Below are 13,169 nucleotides of genomic sequence, written 5' to 3' on the forward strand. Positions count from 1 at the left end.
ACACACAAAAAGACCACCTCAAACCAAGATGCTGCCAACAACAACAGATTCACAGTACTATTGCCAGAACCCAGAAAGTCCTGTCACAACATCCTATCCACCAGACTTGATTCCCTTCAATACTAATTTTGTTTTTACTATTTTTTTAGGGACAGTCTCGTTTTGTTGCCCAGGCTCAAGCGATCCTCCTGCCTTGGCCTCCCAAAGTGCTAGGATTACAGGTGTGAGCCTCTTTTCCTGGGCTTTGATAATTCCCTGTAGACCAGATGATTTCCACTGCAGCCCTACAATGGGGTTATTACAAACTAATTCCTCCCAATTCTAGCCCTCACCCGTCTCACTAGTAGGTCTCACTGCTACGTATGTTTCATATTTGAACTTCTGCAAATTATGAAAGAGTTTAATCATGTTGAGGGAAAACATAGTGTATTATTAACTCTAAATCATCCTTCTGAAGTTTTATATGCTTTGTTTACACAGATGCTTTTAAAAGATGAAGTGAAAGAGAAAAAAATATATAAATTGTCAAGTGGTTTTACTAGTCATACTTCTTTCCAGTAGACCGTTTGATCCTTCAAGCTTTGCATGACAAGACAATTTGTTGCAAAAAGTGTCCCATCAAATAATTCTAAAATGATTTGTCCTATCAGGTAAAATCCAAAATGATTTAGAATTCAGAAACATGAATGATTATTAAATGAATACTATAATGTCTATTAATCCCGGAACACCTCTAAAACCTTTCTAAGAATCACCAAAGCTCTTATTTCCAAACCTGGGGTTCCAAGGTTTGAAAACAAAATGGCATGTATAAAAGCACTTTCAAAGTATATTACATACACAGCGTGAGGCCTCTGAGCCCAAGCTAAGCTATCATAGCCCCAGTGACCTGCACGTATACATCCAGAAGGCCTGAAGATCCACAGAAGTGAAAACAGCTTAACTGATGACATTCCACCATTGTGATTTGTTTCTGCCCTATCCTAACTGATCAATGTTCTTTATAATCTCCCCCACCCTTAAGAAGTTTCTTTGTAATTCTCCCCACCCTTGAGAATGTACTTTGTGAGATCTATCCTCTGCCCCTAAAACATTGCTCTTAACTCCACCGCCTATCCCAAAACCTATAAGAACTAATGATAATCCCACCACCTTTGCTGACTCTCTTTTGGGACTCAGCCCACGTGCACCCAGGTGAAATAAACAGCCTTGTTGCTCACACAAAGACTGTTTGGTGATCTCTTCACACGGATGAATGAAACACACAGTAATGAGAATCCCAAATTTCTGATGTATACAACAGAGTATTATATACACTTTTATACATGGAGGAGAGAGAATAGCGAACAGAAAGGCACCCCAAACCCTAATGCAAAGAGCAATAAAAAATTAGCCAGCCAGCAGCACATCAGGCTGCCGTATTGGCTGCCCTCAAAGTCGCAGGTTCTGTTCATTAATTTTTGTATCATATTTATTCAAGAATTGTACTGTTTAGTTACTGAACAACCTGGGAAATAGCTCAAGAAACCATGAGTTACCCTTTCTGGGCTGCTGATGTTTTAGAAAACCTAGTTTTTTTAAACATATGAATATTTTTCAGTTATTCATGTCATCATCATGATACCTGTATCTCCCATTTCAGTACTGATCGACTTTAGGGAGAAACTTTTGAAATAAGATGATATTACGAAACGTCCACGAAACAATTCTGTAACATCTGTGCAAAACTGTTTTTGTAAGAAATCTCTAAAATTTAATGACATTTCCTGCACCTGTAGTGAAGGCGGAAATACAAACAGTCCCTTCCACGAAAACGAGGTGCTATTACAATCACATTTCTCAGCAGCCCTTTTCTTTTTTGCAAAAGTGTTTATCCTAGTGCTGCGGACTTACGACAAACGTCAACAGTTAATAAGATAACCAAAAACTGTGAAAATCAAACGTTCCTGGAACGCATCGGAGCTTCACACTTTAGTCCTTCGCTTGAGACTCAAGGGCCACATGGCCAGATAGGTCTTTCACCTCTGCAAACCGTTAAACATCCTTCCAGTAAGACATAATCGTTAAGCCCACGGTGTTAAAGAAACCCAGTGAGCTGTTCCCCGCAGGTCACCGCCTGCCTCCACCCTCCTCCCGCGCACTGACGGCAAAAAACTTAGACCGGAACGAGCGAGGCCAGAGGAGACAACAACTCCCAGCAGGCGTCGCGGCAGCGGGAAGTCACGCACGCGCAACCCAGGCCAGGAGTAAAGTCTCTCTGCCCGTCTTCTGGGAAGGGAGAATGGCGGCGCCCGGGCTGCGGCTGGGAGCGGAAAGACTCTTTGAAATGCCTGCGGTGCTAGAGCGACTGAGCCGCTATAACAGCACGTCCCAAGCTTTTGCTGAGGTGCTGCGGCTGCCGAAGCAGCAGCTGAGGAAGCTGCTGTACCCGCTGCAGGAAGTAGAGCGGTTCCTCGCCCCGGACGGGAGGCAAGACTTTCACCTGCGTATCTTTGACCCGAGCCCGGAGGACATAGCCAGGGCGGACAACATCTTCACGGCCACTGAACGGAACCGCATCGACTACGTCAGCTCCGCCGTCCGTATCGACCACGCCCCGGACCTTCCGCGGCCAGAGGTGAGAGGCGATTCTCACGGTTCACCTGCGCGCCGGCGTCACAGCGCTAACCGCTGCCCTGGCCGTCAGGCTCGCGGGTGATTTTGCTGTTGTATTTTCTAGCTTTGTGTTGGCGCATATATTATTTTAACTAAATAGGCATATGTCGATGCTCCCTGTACGTGGGGATACCCGATAAACCCATTGTTAAGTACAAAATGCAGTCAATACCCATAAAGTCAATACCCATGGTAAAGTCAAAAATCGTTAAGTCGACCCACTGTAAGCAGAGACTGCCTGTATACAGCTTAAATTATTTTGGGAATGAATATAGAAGACTTCCAAATGCTTTAAAAGCTTTTCAAACCCAAATTAAGCATTCAAAAAATTAACTCTCTCCTTTTTTCTTCTATTTAACTTAAGTAGGGAAAACATGCCAGACAAGTTAGACAGAATTTAGACAGTGAAGAATAGGAAACGAATAATAGTTTCACAAATGAAATGGTCCTTATCAATAAGTAACTTTCGCCTAATCTAAATTTCCTATCATGTGCAAAAATAATAATCTCTAGATGGCAATAATGTGGAAAAATTTTTATAACAACGTTTATTAGTGAAATTTCATGAGTGAGCATTCTTGCATGTCCTACAATTTATTGATATTCTGTTCTAAGTCTGCTAAAAGGCATCTCAACTCTCCATATGTATTTACACTAAGTGCACCATTGCCCAGAGATATTTCGTCTAAATATATGTGGAACTATAGTCAGGATTCAAAGAGTACCTCAATTATTTAATGATTTTGAGACAGCCATTGCTTTTTTATTTAAGCTTCTAAATTACTGGACTTTTTTGTAATTCGTTTTTTAAATTCAGTTTTATCTACATATTAGCATTAGATTTGCTGTGGCAGAGCATTTAAAATTTTTGCAGGACTCAGATCAATTAATTTTGAAGAACTGACCAGAATTTTCCAGGATAGGATCCCTGGCCCCTGCCCACTAAATGTCCCCCAATTGTCTTGATAACCAAAAATGCCCTTAAAATCTCCAAAATGTCCCTCAAGGGGCAGTACAGCCGTCATTTAGAACAACTGATTGGCATTGTACCCCTTCCCCCAATACCATGTTCAAAAGCAGAGCCATGTGCATTAATGGTTATTATCGAGAATATTCTGTTGTTTTCCACACTACAGAGGAGAAAAGCTTAATTGGAACAAGAGAGGTCAAGGGAAAAGAGTAAGTTTTTAAATTGCAGTGGTGTTACAGTATACCATGGGAGTGCTTGAGAAAATGTGCTTCCAAACATGTAGTTGTACTTTTCATCTAGTTCTGTTGAACTACATCTAGTTTTTACTCTAAAAAGCTTTGTAAATATGAAATGCTTAATAAAAGTTGCATATATTCTTGAGTAGCGTAGTGAAACTAAAAGTACAGATTCTAGATATACATGTCCTGAGTTCAAATCCCAACTCCTTCACTTTCTAGCTGTATAATTTTGGGTTAGTTGTGTTCTCTCATCTGTAAAATGGGGATAATATCACCTACCTCCTAGATGCTGTAAAAAATGAATAAGAAAATATATGCTGAATGCTTAAAATAGTACCTGGCACATTTAATTCATTCAATAAATATTAGCTGTGTTAGAATTTGAAGTTTTTTACATCTAATGCAGAATAGCATATACAGCTAGTACTTACTTATCTTGTTTTTTCTTGTATAAGGTATGTTTTATAGGCAGAAGCAATGTTGGAAAATCATCTCTAATCAAGGCTTTATTTTCACTGGCCCCTGAGGTTGAAGTCAGAGTCTCCAAAAAACCAGTATGTTGAAGTTTTTCAATATGTTTGGACTATCTCTTGGATTAACTAACATGAATAATAAATGCTGGAAGGTATAAGAAATCATAATTACTAAGTTCCTAGAGAAGTGATTTCTTTCAAAAAAGTAATAAAGTAAGACATCCTAATGCCTGTGTATTTCTCTGAAGAAAAGGAAGTGTAGCTGGATTTATTTTAGTAGTCTAGACAATAGCTTCAGAAAGTCTTTCTTTATCCAAATTTTGCAGAGTTGCCAAATAAAGTGTCTTATTGTCATTCTATATTTCCTTCTATAACAGTGATCATCTAGTTCTACACTGATTGTACGGTAAATGGCTTTTAGGTTTTTCTTGCTTTTTTCCTCCTATAATCTTTTTTAAGGTATGAAGTACGTGAATTAGTTACACACACACATTCGGCATATTCTTATGTGCTTGTTTTCCTAGCCAGTCTGCTGTAATAGCTTTCTTTCATTTTCTAATTCCCTCTACTTTCTTCTCAACGACGCAGTCTCTGCCAATATCTGACATACCCTTTCTTCAAAATCACCCCCACTTTCTCTCACCATATCTGGCCATGGTAAACCTTTCCACCAACCCTAATGTTCACTATCCCTGTGTATGTGCGTGTGCAAGCGCACACACACCCCTTTCATTGAGTTGGAACCCTTCCATGAGACTTCACTAGGTCTTTTCTTGCTCCTCACTTCATAAAATGATTCTCTGGCTCCATCGCTAATGATTCTTTCCATTACTTAACCCTCCCATCCTTACTCCTGCCCCGCCTCACCAAATAAATCAGCCAAATGATCACTTCTAAGTAGAGTGATCTCCTTCCTTTTGTGAGAGGACAATGGAGGAAATGTATTCTTGACATTCCCAATCTGTAATTCTAAAATCATTTTCCTGTAGACAAATAAACTGACTGGGAACTTAAAATCACCATTTATAAAAATCTTTCCTTTGATAATATTTGTTCTAAGATCCAAACAATTGACTTAACTTTAAAAATTGCCTATCTTGCCGGGCGCAGTGGCTCACGCCTGTAATCCCAGCACTTTGGGGAGGCCGAGGCCGGCCAATCACCTGAGGTTGGGAGTTCGAGACCAGCCTGACCAACATGGAGAAACCCCATTTCCACTAAAAATACAAAATTAGCCAGGCGCGGTGGTGCATTCCTGTAATTCCAGCTACTCGGGAGGCTGAGGCAAGAGAATCGCTTGAACCCAGGAGGTGGAGGTTGCGGTGAGCTGAGATTGCACCATTGCACTCCAGCCTGGACAACAAGAGTGAAACTATGTCTCAAAAAAAAAAAAAAAAGTTGCCTATCATAATCTTATCTTTTCTGATTAATATCTGTCCTATGGACACAAAACTGAGTAAACCACTTTTCATCATCTGTGCATCAATTTTAGTTGCACAAATATTTTGTAATTATCATGTTGTATATGCAGTAAAAAATTGTTTAATGAAAGCACTAAAATCCACCTAATAAAACATGCAAAACATCTTGATTTTAGGGAAGCAATAGTCTAGGTATAAGAAACGATCAGACTTTGGATCTAGGTTTTATGAAAATGTGTATGACTGATGGTAAACATTTTAACCTATCCTTGCCATAGTTTCTCTTTAAAGTGGAGATACATTGTTCATCAGAGAATATTGACTGATGCAGTCACAATTTAGAACAGGGTGAATTTTTCACTAAGAGTGAATGCAATAGGAAAGACTCCAAAATATTTTGCCTACATGTTTCTAATATGGAATCTAAAGTTCTTCTTAAGTCATACAGATTCTTTTTTTAAAATGAAGCAAAAAGTAGTATGATCTAAACTTATCTCCAGCCATTTCCCTTCTGTCTTCTTTTCCTGTGTCATCATCAGCATAGTTAAGGTTATATACTTGGCTTTTAATAAATATTTGTTGATTAACTGGAAAACATTTTGAATCATTATCTTAAGACAGCTTTTCTTTTTCTATTTACTTTATCAGGGACACACAAAGAAAATGAATTTTTTCAAAGTTGGAAAACATTTTACAGTGGTGGACATGCCAGGTTATGGCTTTAGAGCACCTGAAGATTTTGTTGACATGGTAGAGACCTATCTAAAAGAACGAAGGAAGTAAGGAAAAGATTTTCTTATAATAGTTATACATTTAACCCCAAAGCATGTTTTCATCAGTAGAGTATTATACACATGATTAACACTTCAGTTTTATCAAATGACTTATTTTATAAGGTCCATTTTATTCTCATAATATTCTACAATACAATATTTAGGACCAAGGTATATACTGCTTGCTTGTTTTCTGTCTGTGGTTTAGCTTACCCTTAATATTAAATTTAAGTGTTTTCCCAAATTGAGATTGAGAGTAAAGTGTACTTCAGCATTTTTTTTTTTTCATTTTTTTTTTGAGACAGTCTCATTCTGTGACCCAGGCTGGAATGCAGTCATGCAATCTAGGATCACTGCAACCTTCTTCTCCAGAGTTCAAGTGATTCTCCTGCCTCAGCCTCCCGAGTAGCTGAGACTACAGGTGCATGCCACCATGCCTGGCTCATTTTTGTATTTTTAGTAGAGACAGGGTTTCACCATGTTGGCCAGGCTGGTCTTGAACTCCTGACCTCAGGTGATCCACCCGCCTTGCCCTCCCAAAGTGTGAGATTACACGCATGAACCACCGCACCTGGCCCATTAATTTTTTTTAAAACCAAACTCTTACCTGGCTAATTTTGAAAATGAAAATTGTTGGTTAAAATCAGTAAATTCTGATCATTCTTAAAATACTTCAGACATCACATTTGCTGCAAATGATATCTCTTTTTTGTCTCCTTATGTAATCAAGTGATAGTTCTAAGAATTGCACAATATATAGAAAATTGATGTTAATCTTTTGAAATGAAAAAAGTGTATCTTGTTTGTTGTAGCTTTACATAAGGGGTAAAATCAAATATTTACATAAGAAAATGCAAGATATAATGTGTCTGGTTTCTGTTATCTGTTAGTGTTAGGGTAATACTTAAAAATTCCCATATAGGCCAGGCACGCCGGCTCACGCCTGTAATCTCAGCACTTTGGGAGGCCGAGGTTGGCGGATCACTTGAGATCAGGAGTTCGAGACCAGCCTGGCAACATGGCAAAACCTCGACTCTACTAAAAATACAAAAAAAAAAAATCAGCCAGGCATGGTGGCACATGCCTGTAATCCCAACTCCTCAGGAGACTGAGACAGGACAATCACTCAAACCCAGGAGGCAGAGGTTAGTGAGCCAAGATTGTGCCACTGCATTCTACCCTGGGCAACACAATGAGGCTCTGTCTAAAAAAAAAAAAAAAAAATTTATAACTTATGGTTAATTTTTTATAATTTATGGTTCCTATAATTTATAATCTGTAATTTATGGTTAATTTGATTTGTGTCTCTTTCTCCTCCTCGAGTTTAAACTTTTAGAGGAGGGAACTCACTCATTATATATCAAGTCCCAGGCAGAATGTCTTATATCCAATATATCTTTATTGATTTAAATTAATATTTAGTGAATTTAGTTATTGAAAGTAAATAGCATTGAGACCTTCTGGACTGCAGGATAAACTTCTGGCAAATTGAGAATTCCTGTTGCCTAAAGAAATGTTTTAATTTTGGAATGAGAATTATTCAAAGGAGAATTTCTTAGTACAGTAAGGAAGAGGGGATGAATGAATGGGTATATTTTATATTGCCATTAATCTTCTTTTCTACATGCTTATAGCTTGAAGAGAACATTTTTATTAGTGGATAGTGTTGTTGGAATTCAAAAAACAGACAATACTGCCATAGAAATGTGTGAAGAATTTGCATTACCTTATGTGGTAAGTACTTCCTTTGAATCATGGTTGCAATTAGAAATATCAGTTCTACGTGCATCTGTGTGAACATGCACCTTTTAACAATTGAGCTTGTGTTGCCTCCTCAAAAGATAGAGTGCCTTTTGAATAATCTTTTCAATTAATCATCCATTAATATTAAAAGAAGTTCTATGGCACTTGTATTCTCTTTTCTGTCGCTCAGCTATGTTTTGAAAATTATAGTCAAAGTAAAGGTTTCTTTAGGCTGTTCATTTAATGTTCCTAGATACTGTTCATATTTTTTTCTTTTTATAGCAACATAAACATTTGTTCAGAAAAAGTTAGTAGCTCTTTAACAGCAGCATGGCAGATAGTACTTATAAGAATGTGAATAAAACTGCAACTTAAAAAGTTGCTTAACTAATTTAAAACTTTAAAATTGTTCCAGGAACATAGCAGCCTCCAGCACACACAAGTAGGATTTTTATATTTTTAAAGCAAACAAAATTTCTTCTGGGAATTTCTTACAGTATTCTTGGTCTTTTGACCTAGACTAGAATACCAGAATTGTAGATTGGTATCCACATTAATTTTGCTTTGTGAGACTTCCAGAAAAAATGGCACTCTTAAAGTTTCTTTCCAAAGAAAAGTGAAGAACCCAATAACTATAATTTGCTTTCAAAAAGATGTCAGAAAGCCACTAATATGTAACAGTGGAGTTTAGTACAAATCACACCAAGTTACTAGTCAGCCACTTTTGTTTTATTCTTGGGGTCCTGGAATTCTTGGGGTCTGCAAAAGCCCTATGAAGCATTAGAGATGATTTATAGTTATGAGAAGTCAAAGGATTGATAGTCTACCTAGTAAAAATGCCTAAATATTGCCAAACTAAATAATAGTATTCCTTATTTGGTATCACAGATACTAGTTTATGAAATCATATATTTTCCTCAATTTTAACTGAAAGGAAATATTACTTTCTTCATTGGAAAAGGAATTGGAATAGAAAAGTTATATCTGTATCTCCTTTTAAATATCAGAACATTTGCCTTTATGAGGAAAGACTCCCATTTGCGGAGGGATTCACAGGTCATTAGAAACCACACACTTTCTGCTTCTCACTGTGGGAAAAACACTGGAACCATGTTTTTCTTCTGCTCTCATACCACAACAATTAACACAGAAGACTTCTGTGGCTAAATGTGTAGGGGTTTTTGTCTTCACCAACAACCAGTGGACACAATCCCACAGATTGAGGATTCAGTCCCCAAGACGACTCCTCTCACCCGGCTTCAGACACTAGTCACAATTTTGGGCTTCTAGAGTATCTAGACTGGCTTCAAGTTGGGGTTCCAACTACCCCCTCTTTGGGTTTAATTGCTGGAGTGGCTCACAGAACTCAGGGAAACATGTTTTCTGATGGTATTATAAAGTATATTACAAAGGATATAATGAAGATGCACAGAACCTCCATGTCCTCCTTGGGCATGCCACCCTTTGGAAACCTACCTGTGTTCAGCTATTTGGAAGCTCTCCAAACCCAGTCTTCCTGGGCTTTTATTTATGGAAGCTTCATAACATCAGCATCCCTTCCCCCAGGGTATGAGGTGGGACCCTCTCTGGAATGAGGGTCATATGACCACAATCAGAAAGGTGAGAGAAGATTACAAGTCTTGTCTTGGAGCAGGTGAATGGAAGGCAGGAGGTCAGAGAGATTTTGTTTCCTGATGCCTAACATATCCAACATTATAACAAATGATCGTAACAAGGGCTATGGGAGTTATGAGAAAGGAACCATGGACATAAACCAATATATGTATCATGACACCACACTCCTGCCATTAGCATCTTTTATGACTAAAAAGCATAAATGATTTGCCAGGAAATTTAATTTTACAGAAACTCATCAGGAATACCTGGTGGATTAAGGTTTTATTTTTAATTGATTTTTGTAATAATCACCCATACTTTGACCTTTCTGCACTATGTTACTTGTCTCTGGACAAGTAGAATTCTGGACTTACTTGGAATATAACTAGTAGATAGAACCTACAAATAGCCTGATTTCTGATTTTTTTTTTTAGAGTATAGGTCAAAAAATGATTACAAATTGGCAATTTTGTATAGATAAACCCAATATTCATTTATATATCTTAAGCTATCAGGTACATTGTGATCATATGAACAATTGCAAATATAACTCCAGGACCCTTCTCATTGATCTTTCCAAGATATTGTGGCCCTATGTGGTTAAAGCACTATTAAGCAGCAGACATAGTGTATACTTGATGTGTTTCACACATTTGCTCATTTAATCTTTACAGCTACTCCTTATGGGTCATTATTTTTATTTTATAGATGAGGAAATAGGTACAGAGATAAATTTGCACGGGTCACCTAGTTGTGAATGAAAAATTATAGCTAAAATGTGTAAAATTATTAAGAACCACTTTATTTCTAATGCATAAAAATTTGTTTTCTTATAGATTGTATTAACAAAAATTGACAAATCTTCCAAGGGACATCTTTTAAAACAAGTGCTTCAGATCCAGAAATTTGTTAACATGAAAACTCAAGGATGTTTTCCTCAGTTGTTTCCTGTAAGGTAAGAGTTGAATTGTTTTGTTTGTTTTTTGTTTTTTATGAAGTAATCTGAGAATGTTGTGTTTTTTTTTTTTATTTCGATAGTTTTTGGGGAACAGGTTTTTGGTTGCATGGAAAAGTTCTTTAGTGGTTATTTATGAGACTTTAGTGCACCCATCACCTGAGCAGTGTACACTGTACCCTATGTGTAGTCTTTTTTCGCTCACCCCTCCCACCTTTCCCCATGAATCCCCATAGTCCATTATATCATTCTTATGCATTTGTGACCTCATAGCTTAGCTCCCACTTCTAAGTGAGAACATACAGTATTTGGTTTTTTATTCCTGAGTTACTTCACTTAGAATAATGGTCTCCACCTCCATCCAGGTTGCTTCAAATGCCATTATTTTGTTCCATTTTATGGCTGAGTAGTATTACATGGTACATAAATACCACATTTTCTTTATCCACTTGTTAGTTGAATTTTTATAACGTTATGTACTGAAAACCTGTAATATTATCAGTGTTTCTTAAAGTGTCACTTAAAACTAGAGACATTTGAAGGCCGGGTGCCATGGCTCATGCCTGTAATCCTAGGACTTTTGGGAGGCCGAGGTGGGCAGATCACCTGAGGTCAGGAGTCCAAAACCAGCCTGGTCAACATGGTGAAACCCCATCTCTAGAAAAATTAAAATTAAAAAAAAAAATTAGCCAGATGTGGTGGCACACGCCTGTAATCCCAGCTGCTCGGGAGGCGGAGGTTGCAGTGAGCCAAGATCGCGCCATTGCACTCCAGCCTGGGCGACAGAGTGAGACTCCGTCTCAAAAACAACAACAACAACCAAAAAACACTGTAGTATATCCATACCTGAGAAACATTTTGGCTGATCTCCATACGGACGGACAGACGGACGCACAGATGGATATAGGAAGACAGATAGATAAATAATATGTACAATAATGGTGATGGTAATTTTTTTAAAACCTAAAAAGTCTAACAAGGTAATTGAATATTTGTTATAAAAAGAACAAACTAAAGAGATCAAGACTTATTCTGGAAAACAAAGCAAAATAGAAGATATAGTGAAATTTTTGGAATCATGAAGGAAATGGATCAGATAATATTGATCATCAGATTTTAGAATACTACAAGACGCGGCTGGGGGAAGAGAAGAAAGCTAGAACACATTAAAAGATGTTCTGCTTTCATATATGAAATCATAAGAATTCGTAAATTTTTTTAAGTTGATGAATTCAGATGTTATCTCTGAGGAAAGGAAGAAAATTATTTTTCTTTTCTTTTCACAGTGCTGTGACCTTCTCTGGAATCCATCTGTTGAGATGCTTTATAGCCAGTGTAACAGGAAATCTTGACTAATGGTTCCCGGTTTAGCTGAAGATTCAAAAAAAAAAAAAAAAAAAGCTTTATGCTAACTGGAGTTAAATACCTAGAAGAATTTCAACATTGTTTTAAATGTTGTGCCTTCTCAAAACAAGAATTTGTGCCTGGGGTGAAAAGTTTGTAAGTTATTGAATTATGGTGTTCATTAGAACAGCTACTAGCTGATTCCCCTATTTTAACAAATTGACAAGAGCACATCCATAAAATGAAAACCTGTTACAACTATGTACAGAAGGGTTTGACGTTTTATTGGGCTTTTGTCTTTTAAAGAATATGTCTACTACGGGTATTTTTTTTTAAAATGTTAAAATGGGCTAGCTAAAAGGGGGCTGCTTTTCTGTTAAGCATCGATAGGTAAGTTGATGGATAAATGTTACTATGTAAGCCTATTTTTTTGAGTCCTTATTTGAATATTGAAAACATTCTTGATAAAATGTGTTAGTCCATGTTGGAAACAACCGAAAGAACAGAATTCAAGTTCTAGTTCTGATGTTTATTATGTATGTTGGATCTTGGGCAACTTACTTGATTTCTCTGAAATTCATTTGTTACTGTAAACGTGAAAGCTATTAAGATTCAAATGAATGGTTTTACAGCAGGTAACATGTGAGAAGACAGCTACATATTTGTAAAGCCAAACCAACAAAGAAATATAGCAAAATTCACAGGTAGATTTATTACAAGAAATATCCTTTCACGGGGGAAGTAACATTTTCACTAGTGAAAAAGCAAAAACAAAAATAGCTTTAAGTGAGAAAACTAATTTGCAAAGGGCAAGAGAAAAAAGCTGATGGGACAGTTTAGACTGCTACATTTAAGATTCAGAATGGAAAAATAAAGCCTTTGAACTAAAGTTAATAGAGAAGATTTTTGTGAAGGTGCCACTAACCTATTCATGTAAGTGGCTTAGGTTTTCAAAGTGAAGCTTAATATTAAAAGGTTA

At 37.3% G+C, this 13,169-nt stretch overlaps 1 protein-coding gene across 2 annotated transcripts; it reads left to right on the forward strand.

The window, feature by feature from the left end:
• The first annotated feature begins 284 nt into the window (after nucleotides 1-284).
• GTPBP8 (GTP binding protein 8 (putative)) lies at nucleotides 285-12,615 on the forward strand. Of its 2 annotated transcripts, XM_001156883.8 has the most exons (6): nucleotides 285-2,617; nucleotides 4,320-4,418; nucleotides 6,407-6,537; nucleotides 8,166-8,265; nucleotides 10,728-10,846; nucleotides 12,133-12,615. In XM_001156883.8, exons 1-6 carry the CDS (start codon nucleotides 2,282-2,284, stop codon nucleotides 12,200-12,202), a joined length of 855 nt encoding a protein of 284 aa, XP_001156883.1. In that variant the 5' UTR covers nucleotides 285-2,281; the 3' UTR covers nucleotides 12,203-12,615. The 2 variants fall into 2 exon arrangements, with proteins under 2 accessions (XP_001156883.1, XP_009444436.1); XM_009446161.5 differs by lacking the exon at nucleotides 4,320-4,418.
• The last annotated feature ends 554 nt before the right edge of the window (nucleotides 12,616-13,169 follow it).

This window comes from Pan troglodytes, chromosome 2, assembly GCF_028858775.2.
Source record: "Pan troglodytes isolate AG18354 chromosome 2, NHGRI_mPanTro3-v2.0_pri, whole genome shotgun sequence".
NCBI lineage: Eukaryota > Metazoa > Chordata > Mammalia > Primates > Hominidae > Pan > Pan troglodytes.